Consider the following 27422-nt stretch of genomic DNA (forward strand, 5'->3'; position numbering starts at 1 on the left):
AAGTGAAGGACTGAGGTAGTTTTGGAAAATCAAACTTGTGGGTACGAAGAGTACTAAATGGTATTAAGTTTGGTACAATTTGGTATTGGACGAACGAATAGAGCTGGAATCCTATGATTTGGAACTAAGATTATGTATTTATTATTATTTGGTATTAACGTCAGTGCAGGGTTGGGATATATGGTTGTCGAAATACGTACCATAAGTATACGAAAATTACTAAATGACACTCAATTGGTGCAAAATTTGGTACAACTTGCTATTGTTTGAAGGGGTTAGCTGAAAGTTCAAAATATTTGGAGGAGGTTTCGGAAATTCGTACTTACGAATTTATATGTAAAGTACTAAATAGTACTATAATTGGTTTTTGGGGAAACAGATAGAGCTCGACATGAGAATCGCGGTTGGTATATAAGGTTGATATAAGCAGGTAATATATGGGGTGTGGTAAATTCCAAATGGTGATGGTATTAGGTCTGAAAAGCCAAACCTCAAAAGTGGTCTGAGTTCTCATGTCATTTTTTCTTTCATAAAGTTCCCATATAAAGCTACCTTCTAAATCCAGGTTCCGAGCCGATTTGGTGTGGGGTGTGGTGTATTCCAAATGGAGGTGATGGTATTGGATCAGAAGAGCAAAACCTCAAAAGGTTTTTGAATTCTCAGGCTAAGTTATTCATTTATTCGATTTTTCATTCATAGGTATCTGGTAAATTAGTAAGTACTTCTATACCTGCATCTGATCCCCAAATCGTTTGGGAAATGTAGCCAAGAATCTTGAGATTGGTAAAATCAGGAGGTACCTTTTTATGGGCGCTACTCCGAAGCATGGACCTACATTATACACTTTCTGCGAAAAGGTGTGCTATCCCCTGAGAAACGAAGATGCCAAATTAGAACCTAATCAATTGGAAAATATAGCCAAGAACTTCGAAAAAGCTAAAATCTAGGAGTACCTATATATTGATGATGTTGATGATTTTTTCTAGATGATTTATATTTACTAAGAACTCAAAATACATAGATTTGGTGAAATTAGTTGGAAAATATGGGTAAAACGTAAAAAATACTGAAATTGGGGTATACCATTATATGGGGGCTATACCAAAAAGTGGACCGACATAACTCATTTTTTGTACCAATGACTCTATATTTAATCTAAAGGTCTCTGTAAATTTTCAAAACATTATCTTTAATTTGGCGAAGTATATCACATAATATTGGAGACCCATTGCCTTTGGTTAAGGTTATTTATAAGGGGTTTTAAAAAAGTTTGGCCTGAGAATCAAAAACCCTTTTGAGGTTTTGATCTCCTAACCGAATACTATCACCCCACTTGGAATTTTCCACACCCCAGATTTGCTGATGCACAGTGCTACGACTAGATAAGAGGAGTGTTACTTTCTACAACATACAAAAAATACCATATCTTTAGCTTCATACGCAGTACTGAACGGATACAGAACCAGAAACCAGAAACATTTAAAAAATATAAAAAATTTCTTTTATTTTTTTCTTGTAAAGAATTCGAAAATTTGTAAAGTATTTTTCTCCTTGACATAAACTATGTATGAATGTATTTTCTTCCAAGAATCACCTTCAACATCCACCAATGAGTTTACTTTGTTCTCCCTCCCGTTTTACAATGAAATCACTTACAGAAAAACTGTTCGGAATGTTTATACTATCCGTTTAATTGGCAATTAGAAAAATTAAGTTGTCATTTTTTTGATTTGTGGAAAACACTGAACTCGGCAAATTTGATCATTAAATTAAACCATTTTGACACGACAGTCAGCAATAGTCAGTCAGAAAAGTATGTAGCTAAGACGGTGCGTCGTCTGTCTAAAGAAAATATGACAGCGCCAACGATGTGATTAAAAACCATTTCGAATGAAATGTGAACAAGAGAATTGCAGATATTTTTATATCACGACATTTGTTTGTTTTGTATTGAAGAGGAATTCATGAAGTACCTCCTACCTTTTCTAGTACCAGTGTTACCCAGTGAAATGAGGAGGATAAATGTCATGAAGATGTTTTAATAGTTACTAATTTTTTTAGATTTAATGGGGATTAACGCGAAACTAATAATAACTTATCTGTCAATAATACTATGTCTATTGTTTTAAGTCATGAAAAATTAGTCATTTTCGGAGACATGTTATGTATCTCCAAAGACTTGGAGCCCTGATGTCAAAATGGATCATTTTCTCAGGCTCATATCTTCCAATAAATAACTTTGTAGAACATACGAACTTTCTAGGAAAGGTTCTTAAAGATCTAAAAAGCGAACAATTTAAAATTGATTTTTTTTATTATTCTTCACCGGGTCTGGCCCATAGGTACCATATTCCAAACAGGACAATTGACAAGAATGTATGAACCTTCCTTGATTTCGAAGACTATCATGTTCTCAGAATGAAAAATGTATAACTTACAAGTAAATTCTTCACTGGGTTACACAACGACACATTTAGTGTTAATTAGTACTAGTTAATTATTTCCATGCCAATGTGGGGAACCCGGTCGTTATTCTTTATTCTTTATTTTATGAGAATTCATAAATAATTAAGACATCATCTTTTCGTATCAAAATCAAGAAAGCAAACAAAAAATATAAAAAGAAGAAATATTAACAAGCGACACCATAATTTTTGGCAGCGAATCAAAGCATTTGCCATTCGTTCGTTTTGGGCATCAGACAAAAGCGGACGGACAGGCGGACAGACGCATTGCAAATAATTCAATTTCACAAATGAAACCATTTTTATATTTTACACTTTCCTCTTCATGACATTTTCCACCATTGCCATTTCGCCATTAGCATGGGGTAAAGCAACAGCACATCGTCATCGTCGGAAATTATCTTAAATTATGTGTTAATAATTTCACATCTTAATGATGTGGTTTGCTAGGTTTATGGCCTGCTTAAATGTTCATTAGTCGAAAAATGCAGGACGAATGAGGCGGAGACAAGAACAACGACTGACAGCTACCGAGCACTTGAATTGTTGTGCGACATGATTGTTATTATTTTCTTTGGTAGAAGAACATGGCTAATTAGTCATTGGATAATAGCTACACATTGCCAATAGTCTCAATATTAATTTTTGCAAAATTTAAATTAAAACAACTAAGAATGTGATACCCTACAATACTACTGACCATGCTCTCGCAAGGGATGAACATTACTCGTAGGAAAATAAAAGTAAAAAAGTTTTTCCTGGTTTTTAGGTAAACTATTTCAGGACGATAAGTGACATGTTGTCGCTTGCTCCAAGTCTTTGGTCCCCAAAACAAGTCTTTTGATGTTAAAAAATGCAATTTTTTCAACCGTAAGGAACATAAGATAGTTTCGATGGTCATTGTAGTCAATAACTACCCAGCAGAAATTTGGGAGCCAGATGAGCCGAATAACCCATTACATAGTTATGTAAACGAGCTACCTTCTGCATTATCAGTAAAAAATTACAAAGCAAAGCTACTTACTTTACTCCTTACAAAGTAATGAGTATGGTGGCACAGAGCGTGTGTGTCCGACTACAAAACCGAGAGCTGTGTGTTCCACACGGAACAGGCACATTTTCCTGTAGACACGAGCAAGGTAATCTGGTAATGTATTCACGTTACGGATAGAACATTTTTTCAATTCCAGAGGATGGTATTGAATGTATAAAGCATAAAAGCAGCAATAAACCTCCAAAAGAATAATATGACCCATGGTTTACCAAAACTAGAGGCGACACGCTGATAAGCTATACCCGATGATTGGAACGTGAGCATCAATCATATGCCCTTCTACAACAAGAAGCATTCAACCACAGGTTCAACATGGAATACTATTACTATACATGTCTAACACTATGATGAAACGCAAGCAATTCAAACAAGTAAGAACGGACTTAAGTTCGGCCGGGCGGAACTTGTTATACCCTCCACCACGAGATATATTGAAGTATAATGGAACATTTAGTTACCTAAATACCAAATTTCAAAAATTTCGGTAACATAATGTGGCTAACCTTCAAAATACCGAAATTCGGGGGATACCGTTCTATGGGGGCTATATCAAAACGTCAATCTATACCTACAAATTTCTGGGGGAAAGATTTTATGCTCAAAGAAAACTATAATACCAAATTTCCGATATTTCGGTAAGATAATACTGAAAATCAAGAGGTACTCTTCTCTATGCTGATTAATTCTCTTCTGGAATATTTTATAACCCCTTTTCGGTGGGATATTGACGTCACAACCTACAGAACTACGAAAATCGGGAGGTACCTTCTATGGGGGCTATATCGAAACGTGGACCTATACCCACGACTTTCAGTTCGAAAGGTTTTTATCTCCAACGCAGACTAAATTTTAGCCATTTTGGTGGGTTGTTGTGGCCAAAACCTTCAAAATACTGAAAACAGGAAGTACCGTTCTATGGGGACTATATGAAGGCATGGATCTATACCAACAATTTTCTGGAGGATTGTTTTATACCACCAACGAAGACTAAATACCAAATTTTAGCCATTTCGCTAGAATACTGTGGCCACAATCTTCAAAACACCGAAAATCGGGAGGTACCGTTCTATGGGGGTTATACGAAGGTGTGGAACTATACCGACAAATCTCATATAGAAAGTTTTTTACCCCAAATGAGGACCAAAAACCAAATTTCAGCCATTTCGGTGGAATATTGAGACCACAACCTTAAAATACCGGAAATCGGGAGGTACCGGACTATGGGGGCTACATGAAGACGTGGACCTATACCGACGAATTTCTGGGGAAACTTTTACCCAACGAATACTAAGTACCAAATTTTAGCCATTTCGGAGGGATATTGAGGCCACAACCTTCAAAATACCGAAAATCGGGAGGTACCGTTCTATGGGGGCTATATGAAGGCGTAGGCCTATACCAACAAATTTCATAGGGACGTTTTATATCCCAAATGAAGACCAAATACCAAATTGCAGCCATTTCGGTGGAATATTAAGACCACAACCTTCAAAATACCGGAAATCGGGAGGTACCGGTCTATGGCCTTGAAGGCCCTGTTAAGACGGCGCAACTTTTTTTTGGAGGGCAAGTCCACTCTTCCCGAGGTAAAGGCCCAAAATCTCAAAAAAAGCCTGCCGGTACCAACTACATTGGGTAGTACGTAAGATAACCGTCGAAGGGGGAAATCTCTTACACTCTCTCTTTTAAATGTTTGGCAACATGTTTTGTGTGCGACCCTAGTTAAAACCGTACAATTTTTTACGGGGCAAATCCATACTTCCTAAGAAATTGGTTCAAAAACTCAAACAGCCCCTAGAAACGTCAGAAGTATTGTGTTTACTTCTTTTCTGTAGGTCCGTGGCTGAGGGTATATCTATGTCGGCACAGCAGACTGATACTTTCTTACTTGAATCAAGCAATCTTAAGCATAAGAATAAAACATACGATTTTCGAGGTCCATAAAATTGGAATTTCTGATCAATAACTTCATTGTTTGGGCCAAATCACTTTCCATCGAGCGATTTCCTTAGCTTTGAATAATGGAAATGGTCAGTGTGGGCAAAATCCGGACACCATGTTGTCCCATGTTGCATTTTACACATGTTTTCGTTTTTAATCGATAGAGCGAAAACGTGTTAACCATTTTTGAGCCCGCAACTCTCTGAAAATATTGTATTTCATATAATTTACAATGGGAAGATAAAAAAATCACGGAAATATTGATCCACTCTTGTATTTTGAAATTTCCCGGGAAATCCCGGATTCCCGGGAATGGCGATTTTATTATTCTCGTTCCCCGGGAATGATAAAAACCGGGAAACCCCAAAACCCTTAATGGGACTAAAGAATATGTTTTTGGAGCGAAAATTCTGTGCAAGATTGGCTGATTGATATTTTCCTAGGTTTTACCATTATTGAGATATAGATACTTTCAGATTTTTTTCATAGGTCTTCAGGATTTATCTTGAAAACTGCAAATCCTTTAGAAATGAGACTATAGAATATGTTGTTGCTGTAAAAATTCTTTACAAGGTTGGCTTTCGTAATTTTTTCCTAGTTTGTACCTTTTTTGAGATATATAAGTTTAAGTAGGGAAATTGCAGTCATGACATTGTTTTATAAGGAGGCGATACAGTCAATCCATTGTCCTTATTTAAACTTCTATATCTCAATTACGGTAAAAACTACGAAGATATCATAAAAATCGATCTTGTACACGCAGAGAAAAAAATATGTTTGATCCAACAATATTCCAAGAGCAAAATATATATTGTTAACATATTGTTGGATTCCTTATGTAGTATTGTCAATCCAACAATCGTTATTGTCACATTGGACTATATTATGTGTTCTAAATATAAATATGTATTGTCACTTTGACACTATAACGCTTTGGACCAAACATGTAAGTACGATAGTTGTGGTTAGAGGTAACAATATATGTTGTTACAATTCACAATAGTTTTGGTCCAAGTGGACAATAAATATTGTTAGAACTTACAATAGTTTCGGTCAGAAGTAACAATATTTATTTTTGCAATTCATAATAGTTTTGGTCAGAAGTAACAATATTTATTTTTGCAATTCACAATAGTTTTGGTCAGAAGTAACAATACTTATTGTTGCAATGCGAAGTGGTTGGAATAAAAATTGCATACCTACCTTTTTGTTGTGTTACATTTAAAAAAATATAAAAAGTTTCATTTTATTATTTAATTCATATATGATTTTTAAAAAATTTTAAATAAACCTGATATGAGATAATTTTAATTTCAATTGACGCTAATTTTATTTAGTTTAACAAAGATTGATTTGCAAATAAAGCATGTTGGTAAACTATTTATTGTGATTTATTCGGCCAGGAAAATTGTGAATCCAAGTCGTTAGTACAATTTGAAGCTAAATAAAAAAAAGAAAATATGTTAGAAATATCGCTTAGTAAAAGTACAAAAAGAAGATACTTACTAATTAATTTTATGCCCAAAACAAAATCGGTTGAAGAAATGTATTGTTGCACCAAATTACTGAATATAACTGGTTTAGAGAGTATTCTTATTAAAAATGTCCACTTCAGCTGTCGTTGATTAGTTTTATGTTTTCTTAACTAAATTTAAAAAGTCTGCAGCAAAACACTCCTTAACCCGCTAAATAAAAAAATAGCATCATGAAGTTAGTTAGAAACAGACACACAAAACTACGCAATAAAATACAAGTGTCAGCAATAGTCTTTTCTTTGGTTTTCATTGAGCATGCATTGCAAAAATTATTAGACTGTTGCAACTCGCTCTTTATATTTTAAATTAAAATAGAATTCCGACAATTCGTTCACAAAAACTCAAATTTAGGGAAAAAACTATTTCTATTTTCTCTTCGTATAATAAGTTTCAACCACCTTTTTTGTTTTTAGCTCTCCACAAAACACACACACATAACAACTTACATACATACGATAGTAGAAGAAGAGATTCAAAAGAGGTGGTGTCAAACAACAATGAAAAATAGTATTGGTAAAATGGACAATAAATATTGTTAGAATTCAGAACAGTTGAGGTAAAATTATCTATATTTACAATAGTTTTGGTCAAAACTACAAACGCGTGTTGTAAACATTATTCAGTACAAAAAGAACCCAAAAGGGATCGACGTTTTCAAGAAAATTTAATTTATTGTGTCAAAGATGTATGAATTATCGGAATTCTTCTTTAATATCTCCTTGCAACGCAAATTCTGCTTCAACCACCACTTTTATATTTACCGCTTCACAAAAACACATGAGAAAACCAAAAACAAAACAAAAACTACATGACAAAAGTAGATAACGCCATAAAAAAAGAAAACACCGACAGTTTTAAAATAATAAAGAATTCAATAGATTTAATAATGTATGACACTTTTATTATTAGATTTTTTTTGCATTTTTGTCTTGGAATGTTGTTTTTCTGAGTTTATAATCACTAATGTTTTAAATTTTTGATCCACTTTCTTTGACTGCCAAACAAAAACTAATTAGGGATAAAGAACGCGCAAACACAAATAACTTCACCGGCTGCCACACATAAACTAAAGAGAGCAAAACAAGAATGCAGCGACTAGAATCCAGAGCAAATACTCAACAAGTTAACGGGAGAGAGTATAGTCAAAAATATGTATTTTTGAACTAATAATAGACATTTTCAATCCAAAATACTGAAAAAACAAAATAACAATACGTATTTAAAACTACAACAAAAGCGATTTTTTTTAAAGACAATATTTTTTTGTAAAAATTCTAGATTATGATAGTTCCTATCAATCGGTATTGTTAATGATTTTAACAATATTGCGGAATTCCGAAAGTTGTTTTTGTTTTTTATGTTTGGAGCAAAAGATTGTATTTTTGGATTTGCAATGCAATGCTTGAACAAAACAAATACAATTTTGGAACAAAAATTGATATTTTTGTTCCAACAAAAGCGAAAAATATTTTTTCTCTGCGTGTAGAGAATTTTCATAGTTACAACATTTTCTTTAGTCTCATTTCGTAAGTACTTGCGGTTTCCAAGCAAAACCTTAAAAAACCCTTAAAATGTCAACTTGAATCGCGATTTATTTAAAAAGCGCTCCGGATTTTTTTAGATTTTTTATTATGAACATTTTAGTTTCAGAATCCGCAAAAACTTCCCTGGTGTAAGCACCTTCCATTTAAATTTGATTTAAGAGCACCATACACAGTGGTTTAGCTAGGTAGGTTTAACTCCGTGTAGAAAATACTGGTTCGTTTAAATTACGATTCTATAATGTTTTATTGACGTTATTAATATGACTTCTTTATTCCACTTAAGTTGCTCTTTATTAAGCTGTTTTAATTCACAGTCTATATTACAACTTACTCGCCCACCTGCTACTATATCGTATTTATAATTGGTCTGTTCCTTTACTTTTGAAAATGGTAAAAGCGGCAAAAGTAGCAATAGTTGTAAACTGCTCCCATATGAATTGTATGGTGTATGAAGTAAAGAAACGCTTTTCGAGTAAAAAGTGGTAAAACTTGAAGATTCTTGCACGTAAAGGAACAGAGCTAATATCTCGCTATGTGACTCGTAAATACACATACAAACAGACGGATGAATGTGAACAACAAATGGGACAGAGGCAGAGCTGAGCAAAATCGAGAGAGAGGCAAATTTAAGAGAGAATTAAAATTTAATTTTTCTTTGTGTTTCATTACTTATTTCAAAATTTTTTAAACATTAATGTTGTCTAAAATCGTCCACAATGCAAATTATTAAAAAATATAAATAAAAAATTGCATAAACTTTCAATTGTTTATGGTTCACAAAAAAACTAAGAGTACACAGGCGTGTGCTCACCTCTAGACAGAGGTAATAAATAAGAGAGAGAGGAAGCGGTTACAATGAATGACATCACAGTGTAGAAAGACTATTAGACTAAACCTCAATGATCAAAACAAATATCAGAAAGTAAAGGGTGTTTTTAAGGCCGATAGAACTTGAAATTGTAAAAAATAACACAAAAAATTAAATTGTAATCAAATTTTTTTTATTCGAAAGATCAATACGTGACATTAACATTTGAAAATGATTTTGGGCATATGGGCACCGCGGCTGTTCTTGACGAAGTGCATTCTGGACGTCCAATTTTTGGCCACTTTTTCGAGCACTGCTGGCCGTATGTCACGAATAACACGAACAATGCTGGCCTCCAAGGCATCAATTGTTGCTGGTTTATCAGCATAAACCAGTGACTTCACGTAGCCCCACAGGAAATAATCGAGAGGTGTCAAATCGCACGACCTTGGAGGCCAATTGACAGGTCCACTTCTCGAAATCAACTTATCGCCAAATTTTGATTTCAATAAGTCGATGGTTGCGTTCGCCGTATGGCACGTAGCGCCATCCTATTGAAACCACATCTCCTCCGGATCAATGTCATCCATATTTTCAAACAAAAAATCATTGATCATGGTGCGGTAACGATCTCCATTGACCGTAACGCGAGCTCCCGCCTCATTTTTGAAGAAATAAGGTCCGATGATGCCACCAGCGTGAAAACCGCACCATACGGTGCATTTTTCTGGATGTAATGGAGTCTGTAGGGTCTCTTGTGGATTGGTCTCACTCCACATGCGGCAATTTTTCTATCCACAGTTCGACGAATGGCTTGTTCAGATGGACGATTATGTACACCATACAAATGACGAAGTCGTCTATAAGTTGCGCGAATCGACGACTGATTTTCAAAGTAAATTTGGATAATTTCGTATCGTTGTTCAAGCGTGAGTCTGTTCATGATGATTTGTCAGAGTATACTGAAACAAATAAAAAAAAAAGTTTCATCAAAATTTAATTTTTTGTGTTACTTTTTACAATTTAAAGTTCTATCTAGCTTAAAAAAACACCCTTTACAATAAAAATAATAGTAAAACAAGTATGAGTGGCGTTAAGTTTGGTCGTGCGAAACTTTTTTTACCATCCACCACGAACTGTATTGAAGTAAATAGGAACAATTAGTTTCCTTTTGTTTATGAAATTACAAAACACTTTCTTTTATTCCTTGCAGGAGCAGGGAAAAAAATACAAATTTCCAAATTGAAGTTTTGTATCCTCTTGCAACACACAATATTCAATTACACAATATTCAATTTGCATGTACGTTTTCTATCTTCTGGGAACACAAAATCCCAACTAACAAAATCTTCTTAAAATCTATATCAAAACGTGGACCCAAACTGTCTAATGTTTTGCAAGAGATGTTTTGTACCTTTAACGAAGACCAAATTTCAGTTTGGCTAAAACATTCAAAATTAGGAGTACCGTTTCATGGTGGCTGAATCAAACGTTGACCTGTACCGAGATATTTCTGGAGGAAAGTTTTGTAACTCCAACGAATACTAAATGCCAAATTTCAATTATTCCAGTTGAATGATGTTGATAAAAATTTTAAAGTAACGAAAATCGGGTGTACCCTTCTATGGGGGATATATGAAGACGTGGGCTTATATCGTCAAATTTTTGGTGGAAAGTTTTATACCCCCAACGAAGACTAAATATCAAAGCCATTTCGAGGTGATAATGAGGCTACAAACTTCAAAATACCGAAAATCGGAAGGGGCTATATGAAGACCTATACCAACAAATTTCAAATGAAAAGTTTAAGTACCAAATTTAAGCCATCTTGGTGGGATATTTAGGCTACAAACTTGCAATTACCGAAAACCGGGAGATACCGTTCTATAGGGAAAATTTCAGGTGGAAAGTTTATCATAATTTTTTCAATAAAATATCCTTACGACATATAGCTCGATTAATTAAATTAATCAAATTCAATCTTTTATGTATCCAATCTTTGGTATATGCAGTTGTCCATGAAAACCACAGATCTATATATTTTAAATGAAAAATTGTATCTTTGGCATACAACTTATGATTTGCATCATCTATCAGCACCTAACACAATATTCATTACATATTACAAATTATAAAAAATCTCATTTTAATCCAAATAATTTCGAAGTCATTATTTAATTGCACTGCAAATTTGGGTAAGAAAAAATGCTAATTAATTGTGACAAATTTAAACGAAATGTGAACAATTAATTTCAAACAATTGTTTACAATCAAAATTCATGTTAATTTATTTCCTAGCAAAGATTTCAAAAAATCTTTATTTTCTTCTAGCGGGGCTAAACAAAAACATTTTGCAATTGACAAATGGCTATGAGTAGAAGTGCTAAATTAAGCATTTACCCAAAATTTCATGAAAAAACACAAAATTTGTGAAAATACATATTTAGCAAGCCATAACTTTTATGAAAACATGGGACCCATTATTTTCAGTTGTTCCTTTTTTATTTTTTAGTTGATTGCCCAATTGTTTTTGATCTTTTAAAATGCGACTCATTAGACGAAAAATGATGTCGTTCATTTGCCTTTAAATGATTCTTAATAGAGGCATCAACTTCCAATTAAAAAAGAAAACACCGAGATGAGATATATGCTCACGAAATACGCAAATGTTCAAAATCATTTTTATTATTGAGACGAATGAGATTAATCTAAGAAAAGGAACGCCTCCTCATCTTGCTGGTAATCTCAAGTGGTTGTTTGTTTTGCCAAGAAGAAGGAGGACTAATGGGTGGTGCTGAATTCACACATGTTTTACAAAACAACAGTATAGGGCATTTCAATACTGAACATATTGAAGCTAGAAGAGATCTGTGCTGTGCTCTGTTCCGTCTCTTTTTAGTTATAGGATCTAAATATAAATCTTAATATTATTGGTCGAAAATTAATTTGTTGGTTGGTCGATTGGGGATAAACAAATTGAGGATCAGATCCATATGGTCGTGGTGGTGGTGGTGGTCGCTGTGCACAACAACTTCTTGCCGTTGGATGCAAATGATCCACACTCAGTTTGAAAACAATTTCGAAAGTGTAAACACACAAATAACGGGATATTCGTTTTGATTTTCCTTTACACAAAGAATCGGGAAAAATTGCGTTAAAAAATGGAAACTCCGGCCGTCGCTGTTCAACGTTATCGCAACAGTTTTTCTATTGAAAATATACTCTCAAAACCCGTGACAAATTCAAATACCCTTCAAGGGGATGATGTAAAATTAAAATATGATTTAAGTGAAAGATTACCTCACCCAAATGTTGTTGAAAATAAAAACCATAATTCCATAAGTGATAGTCCAAACAGTGAATTGAGATCTTCAAGTCCCGAATCAAGTTTTAATGAGGATAATTTGGATGATGCTAAAAGTGATATAACTTCAGAAGATGATCATGGTAAGTGAAAGAAAAAAAAAACAAGACTAGAGGAGTAAAAAGGAATAACATAAAAACCGATATGGAGCTGAGTAATCAAAATGTAATCCTATGTTTTTGCTAAATCGGAGTAATTTAAATAAATCTAGACATTTTCTAATTATAGACATTACTGTAGTTCGGAGTGGACTAAATTCGGAAAGTATGAGGTACAACGGTATTTAAACCTAGGTTATACCGTAAAAATACCTTTAATATCTTCGTAGGACAAAAAACTGGGATGCTCGGTCCACGTTTTGATATAGCCTCCATAGAACCGTACCTCCCGATTTTCGGTATTTTGAAAGTTTTAGTCACAATAACCAACCGAATTTATTGAAATTTGGTGTTTAGTCTTCGGCAGAGATATGAAACATTCCAATAGAGAATGGTGGGTGTAAGTCCACGTTTTGATATAGCCCCCATATAACGGTACCTCCCGATTTTGGGTGTTTTAACGATATTAGCCTTATTATTACACCGAAATTGCTGAAATTTTTTCTTCATTGGGAGTATAAAACTTTCCCCTCGAAAATTGTCGATATATGTCCACGCCTTCATATAGCCCCAAAGGACGGTACCTCCCGATTTTCGGTACCTTGAAGGTTTTAACCTCATTTTCACACCGAAATGGCTGAAAATTGGTATTTAGTTTCTTTGGGGGTATATAACTCTCCACCTTAATTCTGTTACTGTAGGTCCTCGACTTCATATAGCACCCATGGAACCGTACCTACCGATTTTCGGTATTTTGAAGGTTGTGCCCTCAATATCCACCCGAAATGTCTGAAATTTGGGGTTCAGTCTTCATATTTGTTGTGTGCTTATGGAAAACGTCGAACCCTTGTCTCCAAAAACGAGAATTTTTCTTTAAAAACGTTTTTTGACCGATTAGTGGTCAAACACGGCCAATTTTTTGTAAAAAATCGAATATAGATTTTGGCTGTTCACCATATTTTTTTTAATTTATATTATTAAAAGTCTCTCGTATAAAAGCAAGATTATTAGATACTTAATAAGCCCACAAAAAAATAGGAAGATCGGTCCATTCGCTTTCGAGCTTTAGTGGACACCGCAAAAAATTTATATAAAAATAGGGTAACTCCCTAATGAGGTGGTCACTGAAAAAGAGAAATAACATGTTTGTCTGCAAACCTCTGCAGCTGGCACCTTTATACATTTGAAGTACTCACATTTCACAACTCAAACATCAAATAATATCGATATACGCTGTTATAAAATTTTTTCCCACTCCACTAATTTTCAAATTTGGTTCACAAAATCGATGTACTAAGTACTACAGACTTGGGTACCTGTAAACTCCTCATGATCACTATTTACTTCTAAACAAAAGTAAATTCACATTTATTACATCCAAACCAATTGTAAAAATTTATTTTAGAACGATAAATTACTTTAAATATGAAAATATTGGAGCATAATAAAAGTTATTAATTTTAGTAAAATAAGGACAAAAATGCATATTTCCAACAATTATCGGGTTTGAACCTCCACATGGACAAAACTACTTGACAAATCAATACCATAATTTAAATTCCTTCAAATTGAAATGTTTGCTATCAATTCTCATCAATAAATTTGTATTCCGAAGTACTTGGTTTTGACCATTTTTGGCCACGATCGTGACACTGTGCGACGTAGCCAGGGAGGTCTGGTCAGGAATTGAACCGAAGACCTTCTGAGTGCAAGGCGGACGTGCTTATAATTGCACGACGGTGGCTCCCATGTGTTGAAATGCTACATGGCTGAAATACTCAGGAAATGTTGTCTACATTACGGTAAGGGGTATTTTTTTCACCATTGAAATATGATGTTGTCCTGTCCTGGGAATCGAACCCGTTATTATGGTAGCAACGCAAACATGATCGTCCGTATATAGTTTTCAGTTATCTACTTCCCATATTCCTCTACATCCAGATTAAAAATTCTTAATGCTTTCAAGCCAGCCTGATCAAAACGTTCCCGTTTGTATCTATGAACCTCTATCTAGAGATCGCTAAGACCTCTTCTGACGTAACTGGGTGGGGGATCGAAGACATTTCATCTCATAAAGATGGTCCATTTGTGCCATGAGGAGCACCCTGTTGCCGTCATCAGGGCGGAATTCAGGAAGTTTTTAATATTCTTCCACAGCGTAGAGCTAAAATTTGTATATCCCGCTGCCACCACATAGCTTACCATATACCGGCCTATTACTTTAAAAGAAGTCAACAAGGTTTCATCTCAAATGCTGCCGGTCAGCGACTTCAGGTCCTTATTCCTATTTCCGATCTTGTCGCAAATAGCTGTGACTTGCGATGACGACTTAAACGTGCTGTCGAACATTACACCCAATATCTTGGGGCAGTCAGCAAGTGGTTGGAGTGGGAAAGCCTCATGTCAGCCGTCCAGGTGGTGAACAGTGTGGTAGTGGATTTAGCGGCGGATATTTTCACATTCTTCAGGTGAACGAACTGCACTAAGTCAGATATGTAGATATTTAACCTTTCGCATATGTCATCAAAGATTGAACCCGACACCAAGCTCGTACACATACATTACGATCTCAATGTCATCTGGAGGGTACGGTGCATTTTCCGAATTCCATGCAGATGCTGGACAACTGTGAAACAGCTTCTCATCTTGTAAAGGAGTAATCTCTAGAATCTTCGCTACTGGCGACAGGTAGAAATCGGCCTGTACGATTTCCCTCTGTTGCTATCCTGGCTTCAGTAGAGAGACCATCCTGCCAACCATAAAATAAGCCCATCAAGACAACATTAACAACTAAATTAAGGACATTTGTCAAGTACCCAACTCAGGATTCATCCAGTTGCTTAAGCATTACCATTGAGATTTACTGTGGACTCAACCCTTTGGATGATTTCGGATGACGTCTACAACATCGCTCATCGTAAATTGTGGCGGTATTTCTCCGACTATGAAGCAAATTATACGACGTAGCAACTTCTCTTCGCCCATTCACTATCATAGTGATCAACAAACTGTCGTTTAAAACAACACGCGCAACTCTTCGGATCTGTTACTGTCACGCCTTCGAAATTAACTGTTGTTCTATCATCCTTCTTTCCTGGATTCAAGAGTGATTTTCACGTTGCCCACAATTTACTTAATCCTATACGAGTGTTGCATTGTTCCAAGTGGTGTACCCTCTTTTCCCGCATCTGCTCGCCTACTAGTCTGTTGACTTTAACCGCAAGTTCCCTAATTCTTTGATCTCCAGGGTTCCTACGACGAAGCTCATCACTCTCATTTGCTAGTCCAATCGCCTCGGCAGATGGTCTGATTTCGAGTATTCGACCGGCAGGTATGTAGCGAGTGGCTGCAGCAGCGATGATTTCCGCAAAATTCTCTCAGCTACCGATAATCTGAAGCGGTGATTGGTAAATTATCTGAACCCTTGCCAATCAGCTTCTTCATGGCTCAGAAAATTAGGGCGGTCTGTGAGTATAAAGTTGGAATAGTCGGATAGTAGGAAGATGATTTGAGCCAAAAGAAATGACGGGTTGCCATAACACGACATTTATCAGACCGGGTGCCATAATGGTGATGTCTGACGCGCTGTGGCAATCTCCTCTCATTCTGGTAGGAGCGTCTTCATACAGTGGAGCTGTCAATTTGCTCGGCCATCGCTGAACTCAGACAGTTATTGCCTTCTAAAAGCGAATTGATGGCGGGCATATAACTAGGGCTGTATAGTTCCGGAACGAACTAGTTCCAAAAAACTCTTCCGGGCGAGGAACTATATCCACCTCCTGCGTATAAATAGTTCCTTTAGTTCATATAGTTCCTTTAGTTCTTCTCGCTTCTTTAATTTAACACCTACATCGAATTGTTTTCGTTGCTGTTTATTCACTGATATTTATACATTTTTATGTCAATTCATCCACCAAACCATGAAAACATTTCGTTCTCAGAGCTATGTGGAACGAAGGAAACAAGAAGAACGATGAAAGAGAAATATTCGTTGAATTATATAGGTCTCGAAACTATTTTGAACTATGGAACTATATTAAGGAAATAGTTCCTGTTGGAAAAAGGAAATAGAAAGATCGATCCGGGAACTAGATTGTCCAACTCTACACATAACGCATCCCATTATATTTTTTCTAATCTGTCTTTGAGAGAAACATTTCAACAAAAGTGAACTATTTAAATTGAAATTAACCACAAATATGTGTTAAATTAATTTAAAAATAGTTTCTGCCATTAGATGATAATTAATCACGACTAATTACAACAATTACCGAATGACCAATGACACGAGCAAACTAATCTTAGCCAAAAAAAACCTTAAAAAAAACGAAAGTAAACTAAAACAAATAAATTACAAACAAATAGAAAAAAAAAAACAGAAGCAACGTTAATTCAAATTAATTTTAAGCAAATTATTCAAATGTTTGCTAAAATGAAGAACTAGGAAAGATCCTCAAGAACATGGTTGCGAAATTCGTTGCCAACAACAATGGCAGCCATCGCCATTTCTGTTGCAAAGAAGGCGAAAACGACGAGCACATCATTAACACAGATCATTATCACCTTCGTTCGTCACTCAAAATAGGAGGAAATCATTCGCATCTTGTCTGACTGCCTGCCTGTCATTCATTCATTGGTTGACTTGGCTGATGGCGCAAATTTGTATAATTAACAAAAGCCAATTGGGCATTTAGTAATAAATACATGCATACAACACATGCATATATACATATAAAGATTGACATGAATGTGCCAAATACAATGGTTATATTTGTATTCGTTGACGATATGGGTCAGTACATGAAGAAATGAATATTTAAAAATGAATTTAAATAAAATATATAATAAAATTTCCATCATGAGAAAGAATATATTTATTGAGGCTAAGCGATAAATTATTTCTTAGTTTTAAGTGCATTTCTAAATAAAACACTGAAACTTAATTTTTTTTAAATTATATTTTTTTTAACTTTTTAGTAAATACATTTTTTTAACCACTGAGAACAAAAATATAGTCAATTTAGACCGAAAATTTAGATAAAAACTTTAAAATGCCTGAAATCGTGTATTACTGTTACATAAAGACTATACCAAAACCTAATTTTTGGTGTGGAAGTTTCTGTACAATTGGGGACCCAAATGCCAAGTTACAGCCAATTCGGCCTCAATACCAAAACCTGGACCTATGTTCACAATTTCGGGCAAAAATGAAGATAAAATCCTCAAAATACCTAAAATTGGGTGGTATAGCTATAGGGGGCTGTAGTAAAACATGTGCCCATATTCATGTATTGTCATCCAAATCTGAAAAGTGTGCAAAGTTTCAGTTCGATTGGTCAACTGCAACTGAGTGGAAAATGAGTTACCAGAGATGAAATGCAAGTTAAATAGAACACCGTTAAAACAATGTAAAATGGACCAATCTTTATTTTAATTTCATATTCATGTATTGTCATCCAAATCTGAAAAGTGTGCAAAGTTTTAGTACGATTGGTCAACTGCAACTGTTTCAAAATTGAGTTACCAGATTTGAACTAAACGGACCAAAGTAAGTTAAATAAAACACTGCAAAAATATTTAAAATGAATTTAAATAATTTATTAATTTATTTTTGTGGGTTCGAAATTTCGAGCTTTTTATAAATACCCTACAACAGTATGATTTAAAAAGTGAATGAGAGATATAATGTCAAATCGTCACAGACAATAAATATAAGATGGCCTCCTTTGTGTAGAATTTTTATATTTTATAGGGCATATGAATTTGTGTTTGATAACAAAATATGACAGATGAGTTGAACCATCACCGTACAGCAGAGCACTTATTTTTGTGGATATTTTCCATCGAAATAACTATAAAGATAAGCGACAGTTCTATCGAACGCGGTGGTTGCCAATAAGATGTTCATATTATTTCAGGTCCTATAAAAATGCAACGTTTCGAGATACGTTTCTTAAATTTTTGTGAAAACTTTCTGTCAAAATGTGAAAAATGGCAAAAAAACATTGTAAATATGTTTATCCACTCTTTCAAAATCAGGTCATTTCACTAAGATATACCGGCTACTTTAGGAGTTATGGTATCATTTTTCGGGCAATTTCGTTCCAAAACCCCGACTAGGACAAAATATATGCCACATATTAGAAACATTGTGGCGCTTTTTTGGATAGCGTTTGCAATTTTGTTTTTTGAAAATAGTCTGGCTTAATCCCATTGTTGTTGTTTAATATTTTAAAACAACTAGTTTATTAGTGGAAAAGATTTGGCATTGTTCGCCAAGGGGTAAAGCAGGGAATACTATAGTTTCGATTCTCGCCACAGAATCTCGTCAGTTCCCTTGTTTTTTGTTTGTGGATATTCTCCACCGAAGTTACCCCTTGGCGAACAATGCCAAATCTTTTCCACTAATAAACTAGTTGTTTTAAAATATTAAACAAGAACAATGGGATTAAGCCAGACTATTTTGAAAAAAAAAAAACAAAATTGCAAACGCTATCGAAAAAAAACGCCACAATGTTTCTAATTGAACAAGTTTTTTGTTGAAGAAGTTATTGAAAAATAACTTCGGTGGAGAATATCCACAAACAAAAACCAAGGGAACTGATGAGATTCTGTGGCGAGAATCGAAACTATAGTATTCCCTGTCTTACCCCTTGGCGAACAATGCCAAATCTTTTCCACTAATTGTTGTTTTAAAATTTTAAAATATTAAACAACAACAATGGGATTAAGCCAGACTATTTTGAAAAAAAAAAAAAAGATATGCCTCATAGAGAAAAAATCTTTCAAATTCCACACAAAAATGTTTAGTCAATTTTAACTAAATATTTTACAATCTTAACCAAATTCAATACCAACCATACCAACCACTGTACGCCATACAGGCCTAATGTCGGTTTGAATGGACGTAGGGCCCAAGCTCACAATAAGCATTGACATTTCTTAGCACCAAACTTCAAAAAGAAGGGCACATAACGCATGATATAGCTCAATCCATCGACGGTACGCACATATTAAACTATTCATCCTCTATTTTGGAACTAATTAACTGCATAAATTCCATGTATGGTTCATAAGAGACTATTCACAAGTCCCCCCACTTTCGCTTCTTGGACTTTCCTTCATCGAAACGTTGTAACCATAGCAACGTTGTAGTTACGAGTGTCTGACTGCTTAGTTTCATGGATGTTCTTCCTATTAATAAAGTTGAACTTTTCGCTGACTTTGTTGCATAATGTATTCTTGAGAATCTGAAAAGTAATACGGGGAGTAAAAAACCGCGTTTGTTGCTGGAAGGAGACTGCCAATGTCGACTACGACGATGAAACAGACGAAGTAAAGGCCATAAAGGTAGAAACACAATGACTTTTGTTGCTTGCTTCACGCTCAATTTCAAGTAAATGAATAAGGTCCATGTACTACCTAATTCAAATGCGATTTTGGATTTCTTTATTCCTTTACACAAATTGAGGCCTGGATTTTCGCACTATGTTCTCACCTTAAGCTCTACGCTTATTTTGTCTGCTTTGCTTATGTTGCTTCTGGTAGTTCCGCATTTCTCTCTGCTGTTTTCCGTTTTCACAAGAAACTTATCAAAAATACAGTGAAATTTAGCCAAGACTATCAAAAAAATAAAGTATAGGAACAACTTAATCCATAAACTCTCGGAAATAACCTGAGAAACATACGCCAACTACCTATGAACGTCCGCCTTGGCCTTGGTTTACGCGATCGCTGAATATGGCGCCCGATATGGCTATTTTAATTCACCAACGACAAGTCTGTTGTTTCCATCTTACTCGCATCGGGGCAGACAGAAAACTTCATATGTATTCAAAATTGAGTGCCACAACTTCTACCCAAAATACCTTAGTATAACCATAGACTGAACCTTATCATTCAGACACAACCTACAAAAAACTTCCTAAAGAAAAACAAGTATGAGAACGACATAATTGAGAAGCTAGCGCGAACCAACTGAAGAGCATCCATCAGCAGCTTAAGAACGTCTACCTTGGCAATGATTCAACCAAAGGCTAAATATGGCCCAACCTGGTAAATTAACGCCGTATAAAACCATCGATTCACAATTGAACACCGCTATTAGACTTATATCAGGGACACTGAAGACTACTACGAAATTTAAGATAGCGACCAAAATAAAGGTGTCACTAAGTCCTACCGATAACAATAGTGTTGTCAACTTTTATTAGTACATTTCATTCAAAATGTTGCATTCCAGTTCTACCAATTTTTGTCGGTGACAAAAAAAAATTGTTATACATTTCCACTACTGGTCGGTAGAACTTTATTCAGGCAGTATCTAAAATAGAACTGAATATGGCTGGCGCCCAATCTGGATGAAATGCAGCCAGGCAAACGTATCGTAACGTAATTGATTAAATAGCCAATAGAACACCACCATCGTATAATCATAAGACTAGATTTGTTACCAATGATAACTAGTATTCAACACCCTACATTAAGAATACAATTTCTGTTCCAAGACTACAAACAAATTGAGGCGAGCTCCAACTCTACACTCAAGCTAGATTTATGCATTCTCTACAATGTTAAAGTTGTTTTGTCTTAGTTTTTGGGTTATTGTTTATCGTCAGGTGTTTCTTGGTGGACCTCAATTCTTGGGGATTCCATTCATCATTCTTGCTAATGCTATAAACATTTTTAAGATATGGCCAATACATCTCCATTCTCTACGTTTAATCTGCTTTTGCAGGATATCCTGGTGTTCAATTCTGTTTCTATGTCAAATGAAAAGTTATAAAGAAAATATTTCATTACAAATTTTCATAAAAGAAGAAATCTCTGGTTCGTTAAGTTGCATAGCTCTATGTTAATTATGATGTTGGGAACTAGAAAAACTCTGCATATGATCCTGATACATTTATTTATGAATACCTGCAACTTTTGCGTGATGTCGGGTTTCATTTTCGTATAGAAAAATGGATTTTACACATGCTTTGAATATTTTCCTTGATATATGTACGTGTCCTTCCCAACTTGCAGTCCTCCGAATGCTGCTCTCGCTTTGTTTAGTCTGTTTTACTGGCAATTGCTGCTGCTAGTGTTAATTTTCATGGCCTTATTTTTCTTAATGTTAATCTCAAGTGAGTTTGAAGTAGCTCAGTTGCGGTTCTTGTGATATTTTTGCTATTCGACTGCATCTCAAGTTCACCTCTTTGAGAATTTAAGTTCCAAGTGTCGCCAGATATACAAATGTTTCCATATTTTTGGCACCCCATATATTATGAATATACGTATGTCTATTGTACATACAGTGTTGGTCACAGAATTAGCACACCCCATTGGGGCAAAATGATTTCAGTCAGCTAAGAGTTTTGATAGGGCAAATTGAAATATTTTCGGAAACAAAATCCTTTTCTATAATGTATTTAACAAATTTAATGATATAAGTGAATGGTATTATCAGTGGTTTTTTGAAAATAAAAGTTTTGTGAAGACGCCCAAATTATCAAAGGGACATATAATTAGCACACCCTAAGATTTTTTAATTTAATTCAATTAATATACAAATATTAATTTATATTGAAGTTAATTCATATTCAAAACGTATTAAACAAATCATTTTTTGAAAGAAAAAAATAATTAATCACCCCGGAATCTCAAAATATATCCCAATAGCGGACTATTTTTCGTAATGAACACTTAAACGTCAGAATGTCGCCAAAACTTTAAAAACAAATGTACAATTGGATCTAAAATTATTGGAACTGTTAACCGATTACCGAAATTTAAATATAAAGTACAAAAACTTTTCAAAAAGTGTTTAAGGTCGATGATTCATTCAAGAAAAATTTCGATTTGGAAGGGGTTTATAGAAAAAAGATCAATAAAATGCACCCTTATCTGAAGAAGGATCGACTTATAACACCATTTTTAATTCAAAATTACACGTCTGAATAACACCAAGGACCTATCATTACAAAAGTGCCAACCAAGCACTAGATGAACACGTAGCACATGGGTATGTTTAATGGTATAACCCCTTTCTGACCATAAAGGATTTTGAGGTTTGCTGAAATTGGTTAAAATCCCTGAAAGTAGGCATATACTATTCAAGATAAATGTTTTCTGGATTATTGATTTTAAATTTAATCGGTTTAAGCTCCGGGAAACATATTATCTTGCGGTCTCACTAGACTATCTCCCATTTGCTTTATGTTTAGAAAATTATTGAAATTTGCGTAGGTTCCATGGAGATGAACATAGGTTTATCGTGGCATACACCACGACATATCGGTAAAATTCATTCCAGATGGATAAGTATTTATAAAATCAATAGCTCAAAGCATCATATTCCAGTGTTTTAATGAAAATTTTTGTGTCAAACGGACTTTGCAGATGCACACTGCTGGTGGGTACATCCCACTATTCGCAAATTTACAAAGATGAACAAGAATATGATGTTTTATTTGATGTTTCTATGAACTACTTGCCTCAATGAACTTGTTTACATGTGAGAAAATCAATAACAAACACTAAAAAATGAAATTTCCATCAGTCCTTGGGACCCAAGGTGTACCCCATATTATTCCCTTCTGACACTGAAATTTCGGAGACTGGTGGAGAGTATAACTAGCAGACTGGAACTTATTCCCAAACGAAAGGGATTTAAAACTGATTATGGACTAAAATATTGAAACTATTCACAATATTAGCGGTTCTTTTAAGGTGTGCTAATTACGTGTCCAGTGAATTTCGGATATTTTTTACATTTTTGGAGGTTATTCAAATTGACAGTTATGATTCAGTTTCTCTATTGCGTTGTATTCTTTAAGCATACTACTGAGAATATATTAGTACAAATACTTTATTAAATACAACTACTTTTGAAGGTATTTTTAGGCAAAATAAATGTTGGTAGTGAAGTGTGCTAATTGTGTGAGCAACACTGTACATACATATGTTCAGTAATATATTCTCCGCCAAAATCCTATCATTTATTATATTCTTGGCATTTTTGTTTCATGACATTCAGAATAGATCATTAAAATATTCTCTTATCCAAAATTAGATTCTGTGCAAGTTTTTCGGTTTCATTTACAAATTGTCAATCTGATGACAGATGCAATCTTTCACATATAGCCAACAATTTCCCCCAACAAATTGATGAATTCGAGAAGAAGAAGAAAACATTCTAAAATTTCATTTAATTTGTTTGTTCTTTTATTTAAGGTTCAAATGATGATCGCAAGAAACGGCCCCGTACAGCATTTTCGGCATCACAAATAAAGGCATTGGAAACGGAATTCGAGAGAGGCAAATATTTATCGGTTGCCAAGAGAACGGCCTTGGCAAAGCAATTGCATTTGACAGAGACACAGGTAATTATGGAATCTCTTTGTTGTATTTTTGATTATGATAGAAAAATGTGTTTATTAGTCCCAATTTACATTAGGCGAGTTTACTTGCGGCAATTGTCAGTTTGATGGAGAGAGAGGTGAGGTATATGGTAACCCACTGCCTCTCAACACCCTCTCTCACCCACAAACTGACAATTGCCGCAAGTAAACTCGCCTAATGTAAATTGGAACTTATTTTTTATTATTTGAGCCATAAAAAAGTGAAATTAATAAAATAGCAATTTTTAAGTCTTTCAATATGCGACAAAGTACTCAAAAAATTGTTGTGTTTGTATTCCCGTACACAAACACTTTTAAAAGTTCTCAAAAATTATAAAGGAAAAAGTTGTAAAAATTTTAAAATATTGCCGGTTATGAAACAGAGCAAATATTTAAATGAATGGCATACCATATTTATACCGTCACATAAAACTCTAGTTGTTCTCATTGCGCCATGGAAGCAGAACACATCTGTATAATAGGTGTTAGCATATTGTCTGTTCCAGAACTGCAAGAATCTACTATTTTTTCGATAAAAATTTGTATATTCTTGCAGTTCTGAAACAGGCATATACAAATATTAATTAAATTAGTCCCAATTTACATTGGGCGAGTTTACTTGCGGCAATTGTCAGTTTGTTGGAGAGAGAGGTGAGGTACATGGTAACCCTTTGCCTCTCAGCACCCTCTCTCACCTACAAACTGACAATTGCCGCAAGTAAACTCGCCTAATGTAAATTGGGACTTTCAAAACACCTGTCAATTTTGTTCTAAATTTAATTATTTTTAAATGTATTTTATATTTCAGATTAAAATTTGGTTTCAAAATCGTCGCACCAAATGGAAGCGTAAATATACAGCCGATGTAGAGACACTCGCCTCACATTATTATGCCCAATTGGGTATTGGTGGCTTAGCCAGACCTATGGTAGTGGGAGATCGTCTGTGGTTGTTCAGCCAAACACCAGCAGGACCAGCACCACTACAATCGATAATGCTCAACGGAGGACCAGCCGCCAATGTTGGTCCACCACTGACAACGGCTGCACAACTCAGAGCCTACCCCACATCAAATCTTATACCCGCCATACCAAATCCCAATGTTATTGAAAGTGCCCGCAATGCTATATTGGCCCGTGGTCAACCATTAAATTATACACTTGCTCCGTACTTGACACAACGATCTGCGAATTGTGCCAGTTCTTTAAGTCCGACATCACGTTATTTGGATTATGCAGCAGCAACTAGTTCCAGTGTTTATCCAAATTCACCTGCCACGAATCCAACCACTACCAGTGATGCCTATTTACAAATGAAATATAATGTATTGAATACCCTAAATGAACCGGAAGCCGATGCGGCTACAACTACCTCAAACGGTTTGGCGGAATTGGAACGTGTATTCGGCGATACCAATGCAAATTTCTTAGAACACCACAAAGCGAATGGAGAAAAGACTGGCAAAACATCAGATTTTGGTTATAACGGGCTGGTCCTAACACAACGTGCCGGTAAATCTGCATCGGGTAATGATAGCGATTCGGAATGCAGTGAAATTGATTGTGAACAAATAGATGATGAATAAAGAAAATAATGGGTTTTTGTTTTAATATTATTTTAAATTAAATGTATTTTATTTAAGAAATTTTAGATTTTAGATTTTGTAAATTAAATTTCTTATATGTTATGTGTTTTATAAGAATAAAAATAATATATGTTTTTAACAAATTTGTAGTTTTTATAATTTTTGGTAAAATCAAAAAGTTTTACCAACATTCTGATTATCATTTACTATAGCGGCATTTCTCAGTTTAGTACCTCAGTTATAGTACCTAATTAAGGGGGCTATATCAAAACGTAAACCTATACCGACAAATTTCTGGGGAAAGTGTTGTAGCCCCGAAAAAGACTAAATACTAAATTTCAGACATTACGGTAAGATAATGTGGCTGAAACCTTCAAACTATCGAAAATCGGGAGTTATTGTATTATGGGGTCTATATCAAAACGTGGACCTATACCAACAAATTTCTGGGGGAAAGCTTTGTAGCCTCAAAGAAGACCAAATACTAAATTTCAGACATTACGGTAAGATAATGTGGCTGAAACCTTCAAACTATCGAAAATCGGGAGTTATTGTATTATGGGGTCTATATCAAAACGTGGACCTATACTGACAAATTTCTGGGGGAAAGCGTTGTAACCCCGAAAAAGACTAAATACCAAATTTCAGTCATGGAATGCTATTCAAGCCTGCTTGATAAGCTCGTTGATCTACAGATTCTCGTTTATACCTTTGGACCTCTCTCTCCCTAGATCATGAATATCTCTCCTGACGTGCCAGGGTGGGGGAAGCCTGTCCATTAAATCGTGACAGGGATGCTCATGGCGATAAAACCCAAGCAGGTACTGCATTGAAAACATACTGTTGTGCTAATGCAACGGTAGAACCTTCGTATCATGAAGATGGTCCACTGGTATCATGGTTGCAGTCCTCAGGGCGGCATTCTGGTAGGTTTGAATATTCTTGCGAAGCGCTAACATTTGCATACTACGCTGGCGCCGCATGGCATACCACAGACCGGCCTATTGCTTTGTAAGAGGTCAATAAGGTTTCTTTGCCAGCACCGCAAGTGCTGTTGGCCAGCGACCTTGAGCGGACGACTTAAACGTGCTATCGAACGTTACAGCCAATATTTTGGGGTAGTTAGAGGTCGGAAACAGTACACCAACGACCAATATGTTCAGTGGGAGCCTCATTTCAGACGTCCAAGTGGTGAAGAGTGCGGCAGTGTATTTAGTGGTAGATATTTTCATATTCCTCTGATGGAAGAACTGCACGCGGTCAGCTATGTAGACATTTAACCTATCACATACATATGTCATCGATGATATCACCCAACGCCAAGATCGTACAATCATCCGCATACAATTCGATCTCAATGCCGTCTGTAGAGTATGGAATTTCAGAAAGGTAGAGGTTAAACAGTTCCGGATATATCAAACCTCCTTGGGGAACTCCCTGTTTAACCCTACGGGTTTTGGACTTCTTGTTTCTGAACTCCACAAACGACTGGCGTCCGCTCATATAGTTGATCACCCAACGTTTCAAACACGACTGGAGAGTTGCCTTCTCTATATCCTCGAACAGCTTGGCATGGTTGCAGTATCGAAGGGCTTCGATGTGTCAAGAGTCACCATAAATGTTCGGCCACCACCTGTTCTGGTT

General features: G+C 35.3%; 1 protein-coding gene and 1 long non-coding RNA gene across 3 annotated transcripts in view; one reads left to right on the forward strand and one right to left on the reverse strand.

The window, feature by feature from the left end:
* lms (lateral muscles scarcer) overlaps positions 1–25921 on the forward strand; it is a 52411-nt gene extending 26490 nt beyond the window's left edge. The window contains exons 1-3 of one of the 2 annotated variants that reach the window (XM_073991053.1): positions 12432–12794; positions 24027–24175; positions 25002–25921. In XM_073991053.1, the coding sequence (XP_073847154.1) occupies positions 12509–12794; positions 24027–24175; positions 25002–25778 (1212 nt within the window). In that variant the 5' untranslated portion in view covers positions 12432–12508 and the 3' untranslated portion in view covers positions 25779–25921. Of the gene's footprint in view, positions 1–12431; positions 12795–24026; positions 24176–25001 lie in introns of those variants that run through there. The other variant, XM_073991054.1, reaches the window with a different exon arrangement.
* LOC141387061 (uncharacterized) lies at positions 6811–7987 on the reverse strand. Its single transcript, XR_012408469.1, has 3 exons — positions 7757–7987; positions 6967–7145; positions 6811–6900 (listed from the first exon to the last, which is right to left on the reverse strand). It is a non-coding gene; the product is annotated as an uncharacterized lncRNA (long non-coding RNA).
* Positions 25922–27422: the final 1501 nt, after the last annotated feature.

Source organism: Musca autumnalis, unplaced genomic scaffold (genome assembly GCF_047663935.1).
Source record: "Musca autumnalis isolate F117 unplaced genomic scaffold, ASM4766393v1 scaffold_5, whole genome shotgun sequence".
NCBI classification, from domain to species: domain Eukaryota; kingdom Metazoa; phylum Arthropoda; class Insecta; order Diptera; family Muscidae; genus Musca; species Musca autumnalis.